The 14,954-nt window shown below is 38.5% G+C and overlaps 1 protein-coding gene across 1 annotated transcript in view; it reads right to left on the bottom strand.

Annotated features, from left to right (window-relative positions):
* LOC119411285 (neprilysin-like) overlaps positions 1-14,954 on the bottom strand; it is a 42,429-nt gene that overhangs the window by 11,386 nt on the left and 16,089 nt on the right. The window contains 8 exon segments of the mRNA XM_037678222.1: positions 785-878; positions 1,005-1,141; positions 1,226-1,327; positions 2,623-2,757; positions 3,171-3,239; positions 3,344-3,462; positions 3,562-3,657; positions 5,061-5,141. Coding sequence (XP_037534150.1) covers positions 785-878; positions 1,005-1,141; positions 1,226-1,327; positions 2,623-2,757; positions 3,171-3,239; positions 3,344-3,462; positions 3,562-3,657; positions 5,061-5,141 — 833 coding nt within the window.

Here is a 14,954-nt window from a genome sequence, read left to right as displayed (position 1 = left end):
AAGGCTTAACGTTCAGTTTGGATGCATTGCTAACCCCAGCAGAACATTCATTTCTTTATTTTTACACACTTTCGTCAGTGCAATAATAAGGATGAATCAGATTTTAGTTTTCTGTATTTTATACAATTTTGGCTCAAGTGTGAAAGCAAAAGTTAAAATTTTATAGTAAGGTTCTGTAGAATAATAAGTTGTGGATATTTGATCAAGTTCAGTTTGGAGAGTTTGTTTTGATCCACATCACAAGCCAATGACTAGTCAGGGTGGGACCAAGATGCAAGTGGATTTCCGTTTTCTTCAAACAACTCCAGCTGCATTTTCAATACAAACCCATGCCAAAACTGATTAGTTTTATAATGTAGGTGCGAAGCAGCAGCATTTAGCTGTAGCCTTTCCAGAGCAGCCTGCTCCACATCTGGCAGAAACTTTTTCCTGAAATGATCATAAAGAAGCTAAAATGACATGCAGGTGTAAAGCTTTAGAAAATGGCATTCACATGAAATCTGAGATTTGGTTTGTTTTATGATAGCAGTCCTCTTTGGTCTAATTCATCAGAGATGCCCCTTACATCAGTTTGGTAAAAACATCTACAAAGCAAGTTTGTTCAAAATGCCTCCGCTGAGTAACCACTCAACTTCTCTACAAAAGGCTTCTTCAAAAATATCACCCGACTATGTGCATATTGTTCTTTGCTTCACTTCAATTTCATATCAATATCTATTCTCTGAAGAAATTTCCCCATTTCATCCATTTTTAATGCAGTTAAAGTTGATTACTAAAGGACTACCTTGCGGAAAGCTTTCCTGGTGTCTCTGTAAGCTCTGCTCAGGCCCACCACCATGTTCATAGCAAAACGCCACACCATGTAGTTTTGCAGCTCCCTGAGTGAAGGGACAAAATAAATAAAATCAATTTCTGTTCACATATACGCATATATGATCCAAGAGCAATGGTTCACCACACTACAAAGATGCACACAATCCCTGCAAAGACAAATTAAATCCCACCTTTTTGTGTATTTGTCCAAGATTTGGTTGAGTCTTCTGTAATAGTTGGGGGAGTAGTTAATGACTTTCTCTGTGCTGGGAATGTTGAGGTTGACCGTGTTCATTATCTTAGCTGTGAAGTAAATCCAGTCGAACACCTACAGTTTTGAGTTTGGGGAGGAGGGAGTGAGCAATTGGAAAGCAGCACTATTTGACAAGCCTAAAATAAATACACTTTTTACCTTTGATTCCACTTCAAGGGTGAAGTTGTCATTTAATTCTCCCAGTTCCATCTTGTTGTAGAGCAAAATGGGGTTGTTTCGATCCTCTGGTGTATCAGTGGCCTGAAGCAGAGCAAAAACCACAAAAAATTAAAGAAAACCAAAACGACTGGATTTTTTTCCTGACACGCATATACCTTCTGTGAATCTAACATTTAGCAGCGCAGGAGGCCTCAGGTCTAAATGTCAGCTTGATGGCTCTGGCTGCCATGTAAGTGAGAGCAGCCAAGTGGAAGGGAACTGAGGCATATCAGTGACATGAGCAGCTTAGAATAAAAAAAAAATAAAGAAGTTGGAATGGCAGCTTTGTTTCATTAACCATTTTAACAGCAATGACCATAACAGTACCATTTGTAGGTTAGACCCAAATTGACACTTTCTTTTAAACGTTTAAAGCTATACGAAGTAGTTTGTAAAAAAAAAATAAAAAAATTATATAAATGCATTGCACAGCTTCTAAAAACATTCATGTTTCAAAAACAATATTTTTCCCTAAGACAGTTCTAGGTCAATAGGTAGGAACCTGAATGGGCATGCATTTGGTTTCTTAAAACACCTTGCAAGACAAATTTCAATTTCATGTGTGCGAGTACATGCATACATGTACACAAATACATAAAGTCAAGAATTGTGTGTGGGGGGGGGGGGGATAAATTTTTCCTCTTGCAAAACTGATTTTATTCAGAGCGAAGATGGTATAAAAATGCAGTTTACAGAAAAATTAAGCAAATAACTGGATTATAAAATGGGTACGTATCAGCTTACAGGAGGAGTCTCATCTACGGGTGATGAGTTGTACATTAATTACCGGTAAATCAAGTGCTGGGTTAATATCTAAAAAGTACCAGAAGTAAAAAAAATCTAAAGGCTGTATTGTGAAAAGCTGTCTCTCCCAATTTCCCAAAGGGGAGTGAGTGAGGAGCCACAGAGGGTTGAAGAGATTATTTAAGCCTGCAGCTTTATGGCTTAAGAGCAACATAAAAATATTAGTCAGCCGAGCTGTAGCCAGTTCAACTTCTAAAAAGTTGCCATGTGAAGGTTATGTGCATGATGAGTACTTTACCCATCTATAGCCCAGAAGCAGCAAGTTTTCAGATAATTTGCATAGATTTGATTTTTATTTTTTTTACTGGCAGCACCTGTGAAAATGTGGCAATAATCTTAAAACCATAATATGGGCAGAAAAACAGCAGTAAACTTGAAACGAGCATAGATTTGAGTGCATCAAAAGAAATTGCTTTTACACGTGTAAAGTACTGTGTTTGCTGCCGAATGGCACAATTTCCTAATGACCCTTTAATAAAAATGTCAAGGTTTTTATTTCACCCGTGTTCTGTTAAGTATAAATGTATGCTTACATTGGCGATGTCCCTCTCCAAGTCCATAATTCGCGTCGCTTCCTCTCTTATGAGAGTTTCGTTGACTTCCAGTCCTCGATCAGAGCGGATCAACTTAGCCAGGTCAATCATGAACTGCTCATAAGTTCGACATGCCTGTTTCAAAAAAATAAATAAATGCCAATGGTTTTCATACAAGCAAGGAAGTAACTTCTTACATTTATGGATGGAAACAGTTTGAGTCAGCCAGAGTTAAACCCTAGCTGCAGCAAATACTGCTTTCTGCATATTAATTAGTGGTTAAGGAGCTCCAGTCACCATCTGGACTACACTGGGACAGAACCAAATTTTGTTTACTTTGATTTTCCTTATAAGTTAGTGCTACATTCGTTTTGTTTTTGGCGTAATTGATCTAACGAGAGCATGTGTGCACTTTATTGCAATGCCGTTTCAAACAATTTCTCCATTTGTTGTCAGTTTTAAAGAAAATTGAACCAAACTTCATGGCACTGATTCAAATGAATGCGCTACTTTTATCAATTATGAGTTTACAAGAAACTGAGGCAAACCTCTGCATAGGGACCATCGCAGGTGTAGTAATCTCTGGACGAGAGGCCGAGGCTCGTCTGCTGGTCAAACTGGTCAATTAGAAAAGTTGAAAGTTACATGAACGTTTACTTAGTCATAATATAAATTGTATATATTAAAAAAATGACTTTCTGGCAGCATATTCTATACACACATGAATGATGTATGAAGTGGAGTCCCTGTCATCAGTGCCAACAAAAAAGTTCACCAAGAGTTGAGTTCCATATTTCTCATTTAACCTGGCAATGACATCTTCTAATCTCCAAGTTTTCCCTGAGGAAATAAGGAGCGGGAAGAAGAAAGAAATGTAATAAATGACATTGTGGGATAGTGGAAAGGTATGAAAGTATATAAAAAAATATAAAGTCAAACCATAGTCTGCCTCCCAGTTGTCCACAGCGATGGGCCACTCAAACACATCAGGCAGCATGTCTAGCAAAGGACCTCCTCCTCTCTGCTCTATTAAAGCTTTAGGAGACAATCACAAAATGCAAACATAGTAAGATTGTGCTGATAAATTTAAAATCGGTTATATTTGGATATTCAAATATAACTTAGAAAAAAGGTACCACATATAGCTCCCCTTATAGATGGCTAATAGTTCATAGATTCATTATTAATTCCTCTAAACACTATCAATAATAACTGCTCATTACGCATTAATAAGGTTGACGGACAAAACTGATTAGTTTCTTGCCAAATAATGAGCCAAATCTGTTCACCTATACATTTCATCCAAGTTGTTATATTAAACATGTCAGACTAAGTTACTACATTGTATGCACAATAAGCATTTATAAATATCCTGATGCATGCTCAATAATCCAGGTAGAAAAATCTAAAGTCAAATCTGGTCCTCTGGACATTCAAAAAACAAAAAAAAACAAACAAACAAAAAAAAAAAAATGTAAAAACGTTTCTTTTTTCATCCGAAAGACCTCCTCAGTCTGAGGTGCTGTATTCAGCTCAGTCTTTTAAGTTGCATCTTCTCAGAGTGGATCAACCAGTTTTGCTGCAGACAACCAAAACTAGCTGCTCACATGATCAAGAAGGACCATCGGCCTAACAAGATGGGCTGATTGTCTCAATGGTCTAAATTAAAGGCCTTATTAGGCCGATGGTCCTTCTTGATCATGTGAGCAGCTGGTTTTGGTTGTCAGCAGCAAAACTGGTTGATCCACTCTGAGACGGTGCAACTTAAGAGACTGAGCTGTATACAGCACCTCAGACTGAGGAAGTCTTTCGGATGAGAGATTAAACGTTTCTACATTTTTTTTGTTGTTTTGCTTTTTTTTTTTTGAATGTCCAGAGGACCAGATTTAACTTTTTTAGAAGCATTTGTAAACCTATTTTTTTAGTATACAATATTAGTTTTAGATACTTATAATGTAGTGGCAAAGTACAATTTTATGCTAAAGAAATGGGTTTACAAATGATTGTGCTTGCAAAGTAGTAACTTAGTCTGAAATGTTTAATATAATGACTAGATGAAATTAAATATATAGATGAACAGATTTGGCTCACTAGAAAGAAACTGGTCAGTTTTGTCTGTCACCCTAAATGCACAATAAATTAATTTACAAAATGTTTATAGAGGAATTTATGAAACCATGTATTAGCCATCTATAAGGGGAGCCTTATTGTAAATAGTTACCAGAAATTAGAGGTTTTCCTTTTTCCCCTGAAATCTATTTCCTCTGAAAGTCTTAAAGAAAGGCTGCAAACTGAAAGAATAATTCCCATCTTTTACAACTTCAGTACAACAAACTGACATCACCTTCCAGGGCAGCAATGAAACATCCCAATATTGCAAAACAGATTAAAAAAAAAAATTAAAAGTCTGCATTAACATCTTCACCCAGGGGACTCACTCTCATTGGTACAGGACTTGTAAAGGGTCTTGGCCTTGGTGAGAGCAGCAGCCTCCCCCTCCACAGTCTTCTCAAGGACACCTGTAAATAAAGTGCAAACTGAGTAAGCGTGAAGCAGAGGAGAGAGCGAGAGGAAAAAAAGGACAGATAAGAGCAATGAGTGCACCTGAGGTAATGTGAAGAGTGATGAATGGAAGACTGCAAGAAGGTTGAGTAGTTCATCTTTTTGAAACCACAAAGATTATGTTGCCTAAATCACTGAATCATTTTAAAAAAAGGCAGTATATTTGTCCCCGTGTCACTCAAAAGGGAATTAATCGTTTCAAAAATGGGCAACAAAGGGCAATCACTGACAACCAACAATACCTCCCTTCCCCTCCCAAGATAGGGGGAAGGTTAGGAGAGGAAACTGCAATAGAATTTAGTCCGTTATAATTATTTGGCAGATGGCAGCTTTGAGGCTTAAAATGCTGAATATTTTAACAAGCTGTTCTTCAGACCTTGCAGGTTGGCAGTGAAAGACTAATTTTCACCTTCCTAATGTAAACTGACACCAATATTCTGACAGGTATGCAGCAACAATCCAAGTCCAGTTACCATCTTGAAAACCTACAATGAAAAGTGTATAAACGCTGCATACAAAAATTTTCCTCAAAAGGCAGAAGCCTTTGATAAAGCATTTTATAGATTGTGGTAATTTCTTTTTTATTTAAATATTTATTGTTTTTAATAAATGGTATTGGAAACTGGCTCAGTTAAGAATAAACCAAACCTATATAGACCAGGCATGTGGGCTTTTTTAATTGGCCCATCCAAATTGTCCAAAATTTGGACAATTAAAACTTTTTTTGGTAAATTTTAAGGGTGCTTAAGCACCCCCAAAAATAGGTTAAAATAGTCAGTGGTCTAAATTATATATTTTTTTAAATTGCATTTAATAGGGAAAAAAAACTGGTGTAGTTCCCACATTTCTCCAGTAGAGAGACACTACAGACACTGGTGTGTTTAGAGGCAACGTAACAGTGGAGAAGTAGTCATTTCTTCTTTGCTTTTATTTTCCACTTTGCCCTACAAATTCGTCTGTATAAACGGTCTTATCAAAGAAAAGAAAAGCGTACAGTGAATGCCAATTGTTTAATATGGAGTGGACAACATTCACTGGCACCTTCTCATCCACCATGAGAAGGTGCCATTCATAAGACAGAGCTGAATACAGCACCTCGGACTGAAGTCGTTTGGATGAAAGATGAAAAATTTCTACATTTTTGTTTTGTTTTTTAACGTCCAGAGGACCCGACTTATTTAGACAATGTCTTAGTGTTTTCTGGTCCTTCAAAACCTCTGGCTGCTTTGGACAGACCATTTAGATATCTTTGGTTCCACAACAGTGAACACACTACCGATAGTTATCCAAAATCAGTATACTCTGAAAAATCTCCACGGAGTAGGTGTTCTTGGAAGGAAAATATAAATAGAATCCTGCACAAGAATGCATTAAACACCCATTTTACTTTTATTCCGTCATCAACCTAAATTAGGTTTAAAAGTTACTGCACCAGGATTTCTTACAGCAGCCAACCCGTTTTAGCTAAAAGCAAGTGCCAAAAAGAATAGCAAGTGAGCCACCACGCCAAATACTTGTTCATATACTTGAGTAGCAAATGTCTAGGGTTCAGCGTGAGCTTCATAAAATGATGAGACTTGTTGAAGTGAGGTAATTGGTGCAGATGACTTATTCCCAGTTTAGAGAAAGTTTGTCTCGCCAGATGGGGTTAGACTCCTCTTGGACTAGCTGTCAAAGGGATTGCTGCCATTTCAGCCTTGAGAGCCCAAGATGGCGAAGAGGCATGGCAGCCGACTTGGGACCCGAAAGTCCCAGGCTTGATCCTCAATCATTGCACATCTTGTGGCGTCTGAGCGGGACACCCTATCCCCAATTGCTCCCCGGGCACCTTCAATAGATGCCCACTGCTCCACCTGGGGGTGGATGGGTTAAATGCAGAGAGCCAATTTCACCATTGTATGGGAATGATAAAACAAAAAACATCACTGAAAGATCTGATTTATGCAAATATTTTACACTTTAAATTACATTAAGGTTCATGCTCAATAATCCAGGTATAAAATCCAGATGACCTGATTGAACATTGTTGGTCTTTATATTACCATTGATTTAGCGTTCCATTGCGCCAGCAGAAACCTTCCGAAAGTGCCTTTGGCTACATCGGAAGTGCTACAGTTAGCCGCTTTTCCTGCTGCTATTTATGCTTTCAAATGCTCAGAATATTACAACTTTACAAATGAGGGCATTTTAATGATTTCACACCGTTTGCATAACCAATTGAATGAGATGAACCATTTTAAAATTGCTGCAATTCACTTTAGTCCTAGTGGGACCAAAAAAAAAAAAAAAAGTAAGTGACTTTCAACCTGGTACAAATAAGTATGGCTGAGACGAGCTGGTCTGGGAAGCTCAGTCCTCACCTCCTTCAACAGGTGTGCAGTGGAGAGCATCTTGCGCTCCAACATCAACATGTGGCATGGAGGCTGCACAGCTGCAGAAAGAAAAGCTTTGCAGAGAGTGGTGAAGGCTGCACAGAAGTCTGTTGGAGTCAGTCTCCCCACCATCACAGACATCTACACCTCAAGATGCAGGAAGAGGGTCACCTGCATCATGAAGGACTCCACTCACCCAGCACACACTTTTTTACCCCGCTCCCCTCAGGAAGGAGGTTGAGGAGCATTAAGTGTAGAACCACTAGACTGAGGAACAGCTTCTACCCTGAGGCTGTTGGACTCATGAATCTTTAACCAGAATAATCACCGAGAAAAATAATAAAAAATAATAATAAAATAAATAAAAAAAACATAATTCATGTTGCTGCTGATGTGTTTCAATGTTGCTGATCTTTTTCATGTTGATGTGTTCATGCTCATCTGCTCACACAGACTCATGCTCATGCTGCTGTTTGACAATGTTTTTATACTATTAGTGCCTAGTGTATTTTAGTTTACATTTTCTTAGTTCATATCTTAGACGTCATTGTTTTTCTTCTGCATTTTATTGTTGGATGTAACTGGGGCCCCGTGTACATAATTTCGCTCCACCACATGTACCACATGAGGTGCGAATGAAAGAATCTGACTTTCTGACTCTGAAATAAAACTTGATTCTTTAAATAGTTGCACCCAAAAAAATACATCTATTCTACATACTCCATTTCAGAGTGTCATACTATCCTTTGCATAAATAAAGTGGGTTCTTCACCTGCTGAGACTTGGAATTTTTAAGAGTTTGCAGTCAAGGGTCATTTAAGTTTAAAGACCTCTTTTTATTGCCTCAGCACCTGTTATTGGCAAGCATATGTTGATCGAGTTGCCTCAGGATAGATCATGTTTCTCAGTAGACAGATAATCAAAATGATAAGTGTTGTGGTGTAAACTTCCAGCAGAGAGGAGGAAAACAATGGGCCAAGTATACGTCTGCCATTTCACTACCGACAGAACATAAAGCTATTAAAATATGGACGGTTTCTTTTTTGTGCAGAGACGTTTCGCACTCCATTTAAAGGGCTTCAGTCTGAGGAAACACCAAAACTGATTCTCCACCAACAGCATACTCCAAAGTGGGGGAAAAAACAAAAAAAACAAAAACAGTTATGTTGATGCTAAGATGGCCTCCTTAGCACCAACATAACATGTTTTTTCCCCCCACTTTGGAGTATGCGGTTGGTGGAGAATCAGTTTTGGTGTTTCCTCAGACTGACTAAGCCCTTCGGATGAAGAGCGAAACGTCTCGGCTCAAATGAATAAGCTGTCCAGACGACATGACTGAACATTGTTGGATTTTATACCTGGATTATTGAGCATGAACTTTTGGTACTATTAAAATAAAAATATAAATGTGTCAGTTTTCAACATACATTGAATGAGTCTAGTGTCAAACCATCTTAATTTATAAATAGTTTGATTCATCCAGCCATCCATTATCTTTTACCCAAGTCTTCCTTTTTGGGTCACGGGGTCACTGGTGCCCATGTCCAGCAATCACTGTGCGAGAGGCGGCGGACTCCATGGACAGGTCTCCAGTCAATCACAGAGACAAATGAGACAAACAACCATTCACTCTCTCACTCACAACTAGGGACAATTTAGAGTTACCAGTCAGCCTAACATGCATGTTTTTGGTCTGTGGGAGGAAACTGGAGTACCCAGAAAAAATCCACTCATGCACGGAGAGAACATGCAAACTCCACCCAGACCCCCGGACCGGGATTTGAACCAGGGACCTGCTTCCTGAGAGGCAGCAGCTCTACCAGTTGTGCCACCGTGCTGCCCTCCCCCCACCCCCCAAAAGATCAAAATCATTAAATATTATTGTTGCCGTCCTTGCACTTTGTGCAAGCCCCCAAAGAGCCACTTGTTTAAAAAGGTAGCATTCAGCTTTTAGAGTTAAATTGTTTGCTTTGTTAGGGTGCTTTAATGTTCATTAAGTCACCTAATTTGAGTTGAAATTGTTTTACAAATTCATGCAAAGCTTCCGATTAAAATAAATACAATGTATGTAAATTACCTTTGATGTTCGCTGGCATTTTGTTCTCGACCAGTTTTATTTTCTACTCGTGTTCAGTCTGTTGTCTTTCCTCCTGCTTGAGGACCTTCATGTTGAGTTTTATTCTTTAGCGGCGTGAATGTCTTAAAAGCCTGTGTTATGAATAATGCATGAGCCAAATCTCTTAAGTCCAGCAGCCTTGTAATAAACTTCCTGTACATACAAAATGTATGCAAATGGCCAAACCCATGATGGCTGAAGCAGTGTTCAAAGCGCAAAAGGCAACAGCTTTTGTCTACTGCATGCAAAAAAAAAAAAAAAAAAAAAAGACTCATCAGGCACTCTTCCATTAATTAAATTATTGCTTTGATGAATATTGCAGATTAAGTCTGAAATTGGTTAACATTTTAGACTCCTGCATCAGTATCAATATAAATTCAGGTCTCTGGTATTACAGTTTCTAGTCCATTTTGGTCTCAGGAGAGGCCAAGACCTAATTTTTCCACAAATCACTGATTAGCTCATTTAACATTTTAAGACTACTAATCATAGGTTATAAAGTTTGCTGGCAAGTTCTATGTGAACTACAATGGATAGTTAATTGTAAAAAAAATAAAATTAAAACATTTACACCTTCAAAATAAGTTTCTATAGGATTTTATGGAAAATTTAAATAAATTTTACCCTTTGGACAATTGGTTTCATAACACTCAGCCAATCCTAAATATGAAAAAGCCCAACTTCCCACCCCCTTAATAAATAAAACTACTTTGGTGTCGATAAACTTTTCCGTTTTGTTCAGCATGGCATGTAAAAACAAAACTATATTCAAGAGATAAACTTAGAAAAACAGTTTGCTTGTGTACACTCCAGAAGCAGGAGGACATGCCTGGTGTTAAAAGTTGCTTGCTTGTTGGCAGAGAAGCTCAAGTTGTTAAATATTTGCATATGGACAATAGCCAAGTTTTAAATATAACTGGTTTGATTAGAGAATTGGGGGGGGGGGGGGGGGAGTACAGACACATTGGAATTAATGTCGATTAAAGCAGTTAAGGAGCACCGCTTTTAATCTGTGAAGTAAATTCAGCTTAATGATCAATTAAGAGGCAACAGCCACAACTTAAGTCAACTCAGAGTTCTCAGCTTTTCTCAGCATTGCCTCTAAACAAATGCTTCCTCTGAACATCAAAATTCATGCTCAATAATCCAGGTAAAAAAAATCCAACAAATTTCAGTCAGGTCTTTTTTTGTGTGTGTGTGTGTCGAGACGTTTCGTCATTCATCCAAAAAAAAAAATCAGTCGAAGAAGCCACAACAAACTCAGTCCCACAAGCAGCACACTCATAGCAGACAAACCAGTTTGATGGTGATAAGATGGTTTCTGGTGCCCGCTCTCTCCCCCATCCAGAAACTGTCAAAATGACCTGACTGAACTTTGTTGGGTTTTTTACCTGGATTATTGAGCATGGACTTTGATGTTTTGAACCACTTTGGCTATGGCTGCCTCAGAGGAGTTAACGGGTGAGAGGGCGGGCCCCAGAAACCATATTAGCACCAGCAGACTGGTTGGTCCACCATTTCCCCATTTGCACTGCTCCTAATCAGCCTCAACTCTGCTCTGCACACCCCTGCTCAGCCTGGAGTAGCACCTGCATTTTAAAACAGATTCTGGAGGCGTGGCCAGAATCCAAGTCCTGCTAATGAGAGTTCTACATAGTTATTCAAAGCAGTTTGCTCCTCAGATAAATATTATTATTATTATTATTTTTAATACATGAATATTTCTGTTCAGTGCCCTGAGACAACTTCTGATGTGACTTGGTGCTGTATAAACTGAATTGAATTAAATCTGATGAGCCAGATTCTACAAAAACATTTACATTTATATGGTCCTCTGGTCAAAAAAAATAAGTAGAAACGTTTCTTCTTTCATCCGAAAGACTTCTTCAGTCTGAGGTGCTGTATTCAGCTCATACATAGCCATTTATAAGACTAAGCTGAACATGGCACCTCAGACTGAAGAAGTCTTACGGATGAAAGAAACGTTTCTACTTTTTTTTTTTTTTTGACCAGAGGACCAGACTTAACTTTTATAGATTTTTCTATCGGATTATTGAGCATGCATCAGGCTATTGAAAATTGTTGTCGGTCACCAAACAAAAGAAAAAAAAAAAAACGCCTGGACTTCAGAGTTAAACACTATGTTGTCATTATCGTTTTTAAAATCTTAAAAATAGATCCAGCCGCTGCTCCGCATCCCGAGAAATTGCAAATGACGAATTGGTGAAAAGTTTGAGATCCAGTGACTCCTCCCCCCTGACCAGTGTCCTGCATTCACGTTTCGGTCCGGACTCAGCTCGACTGTGCTCACTCTGTCCCACCAGAGAAGCAGGGACGAAAAGAGGTCTTGAATCAGCCTCAAATCAGCTAAAAATACTAAAATAATAATGCAAAAGGGTTCTTTCCATGGCGGGCTGCCCAGAGTTGGGACTTATTACGGGCAGTGCAAATGAGGCATATGTGGTCGTGCTGCTTGTGGGACTGTTTGTTGTGGCTCCTCAGACTGATGAAGTCCTTTGGATGAAGGATGAAACATCTCAACAAAAGAGAAACCATCCAGATGACCTGGCTGAACTTTGGACTTTCTCTGAATACTCTTCTGCTCGGGTATTTTATTTTGTGCACTTCTTGCAACTTTGCTGTGCCATAGTTCAGTCCAGCCAAAGGCTAGTTTGACATGCTAAAATGAGACTGAAATTATTAACCAGGCAAAGACAAGATTTGTAGAAATTTGCTAAAACTTGAACACGATTGTAGAAAAAGCCACAAGGATAACAGACGACCTTTGAAAATAATGTAAATGCTTTATATTGTAAGTGGGACAACTTTTTGACTTTGACAAGCCTTCACAGACATGAACATGGCTTCAGTGTTGCTTGTCACTCATCTCAAATGTTGCACCAACAGACACGCACGCCATCACACCTCATCTCAAAAGCAACACAGGGATCAATACAGGAAAGAGGGTGGATCTTAAATTACACGGAAAGCTGAAACGAAGCTCTCCCTCGAGTCCAACAGGACATTAATCATGTCAGTGAGAGTTGGAAACCAAATATAAAAGACAAGGAAGTCAAGTTTGCTCAATGAAAATTTTGGGAATTGCAGGAAAAATACAAATGGAGAAAATTAAGATTTCAACACATTTCAGCTTTATTTTAATGATTCATCAGATTAAAGCACTTAGCATTTTAATACACAAGCAAAAGCTTCTGTACAGCTTTGCTCAACAGTGCATGGCTAATGCAAGGACCATAAACTTTGCTTGAAATGAAAGCATTTAAAATATTGTGATTAGAAATGTTTAATACAGTGTAGAGATTTATTTCCCCTAAATGACTTCTGTGTCATGTTCTTAATGGCCGTTTTAGATTATGGTTAAGATACCGCCTTTAAAAACAGCTTTACGTTTCCAGAGTGCACAAGGAAAATAATAAAACTCCTCTAAAATAAAATTCAATTTCCAATCGAGTTTTCCAGTAAAAGTTGTTCTTTTTGGCCTCCTAAAAGAAAAGTTACTGAAATAGCCTCGTAGTGAAGCCTTCGAGTTTAGGTGACAAATGTGATACAAGTGTTACAGATTTATTAACCCGTACAACTTGTCCACTCATTAATAAACTCTACCTTTTATGTAATTGTTTTATTAGCCGGGGCAACTGAACACGAGCCATGAGACTCTGCAAAAAAATAAAAAATAAATAAATGCTGAGCTTTGGCTTTCTTGTTGTAACTGAACATTGAAACACCATGTCAATTAATGTTGCAGGAAAATACTGCTTTTACTATGACCCCTAAACTAATCTGGAGAAGAAAAAAAAAAAAATGTTTTGACCGAGACACACTTTAAATCAGGAAATCCTAATAACTTGTGGGAAAGGGGCACAACATCTCCCTTAAATCCGATTTCCCCAATCCTGTTTGCATGAACGAGTCTCAATAAAAGCCATTTCTACCCTCAGTTCTCTTCGTTTGTTTCCCCTCATTACCACGCGTACGCCATTGATGTGCTCATTTAATTGTAATGAAGTTCTAACACTCAGACCCTTCACAGGGTGCTTCCTGCAAAGGGCACAGATCGTGTGCACAATTAGATTACAGACTGCCGAGCACCAATATTTAACCACAACAAAGGCTTACCCTGCCCCCCATCCCCCCCCCCACACACACGCAGGCACACACCCCTCTAGTCACATGAGTGTTTGTTTTTGGATTTGAGAATGGATTTTCTGATGTTAGGAGATTTCACATCAGTTTGACCAGCATGGTAGAATCCAAATCTTGAGCTTCTCTCCATCGACTTTCCTCAAAGTCTTGTCCTCCAAAACATTTCATTTCACATGGCATTGTTGATGGTTTTGACTCGCTTGTACAAAAATATAAGCCTAGAAATATGCTGACATTGAACACCAAATTAGAGTTAAATGCTTTGAGAGGGACAAAAGAAAAAACTTAAAATTCTAAGTTTTAGAAAAAGATTGTGTTATTTGTGTTGTACAAAGCTACTTTATCTTTGGAGTCAGATTTACTTTTTCAATTTTAGACAACTTTGTGCATTTGTGATAAGTGGATACATTGGGGGAGTTGACCACCTTTAATGGCTGGACTATTGTAATTGTTTACAATCCGAGTGTCCACAAACTTCTTCAGCTGATCCAAAACGCTGCTGCCAAAGTTTTAACGAGTTGACAGGAGAGATCATATTTCTCCAGTTTTAGCTTTTTTCCATTGGCTTCCTGTCAATTTCAGAATTTAATTCAAAATCTTACTTCTACAAAGCCCTCAACAACCTATCTCCATTTTGTAATACAGATCTTACTGTTCCATATTTTCCCCACAGAGCACTTTGCTGTCAAACTGCAGGTTTACAGTGCTTGTGTTTCCTAGAGTTTCCAAAAGTAGAAAGGGAAGAAGATCTTTCAGTTATCAGGCTGCACTCTTGTGGAACCAACTTCCAGTTTTTGTCTACAAAGGCTGACACATCGTCCAGTTTTAAGACTGTGCTTAAGACGTTCCTTTTTGATGAATCCTATAGTTAGGGTTGGGTTCGGTTTCCTGAGCTATCCCTTAGTTATGTTACTATAGGCTTAGACTGCTGGAGGACAAACCGCTTGTTTCTTCACTCTGCTGCCATCTTTATTTACTCTACCCGTTTTGTATTTGTATATATTTTTTCCATCCTTGACATGCGTTTTTCTTCCAATAGGGGGTACACCTGCACCTACATCTGGACCTGCCATTCTGTGTTTGTCTCCACTTCCTGTCCTCTCAAAACCAGCCAGTCG

The sequence above is a fragment of the Nematolebias whitei genome, chromosome 6, assembly GCF_014905685.2.
Source record: "Nematolebias whitei isolate Nwh7 chromosome 6, NemWhi1, whole genome shotgun sequence".
NCBI classification, from domain to species: Eukaryota; Metazoa; Chordata; class Actinopteri; order Cyprinodontiformes; family Rivulidae; genus Nematolebias; species Nematolebias whitei.
This window is presented reverse-complemented; position numbering and strand designations above follow the sequence as displayed.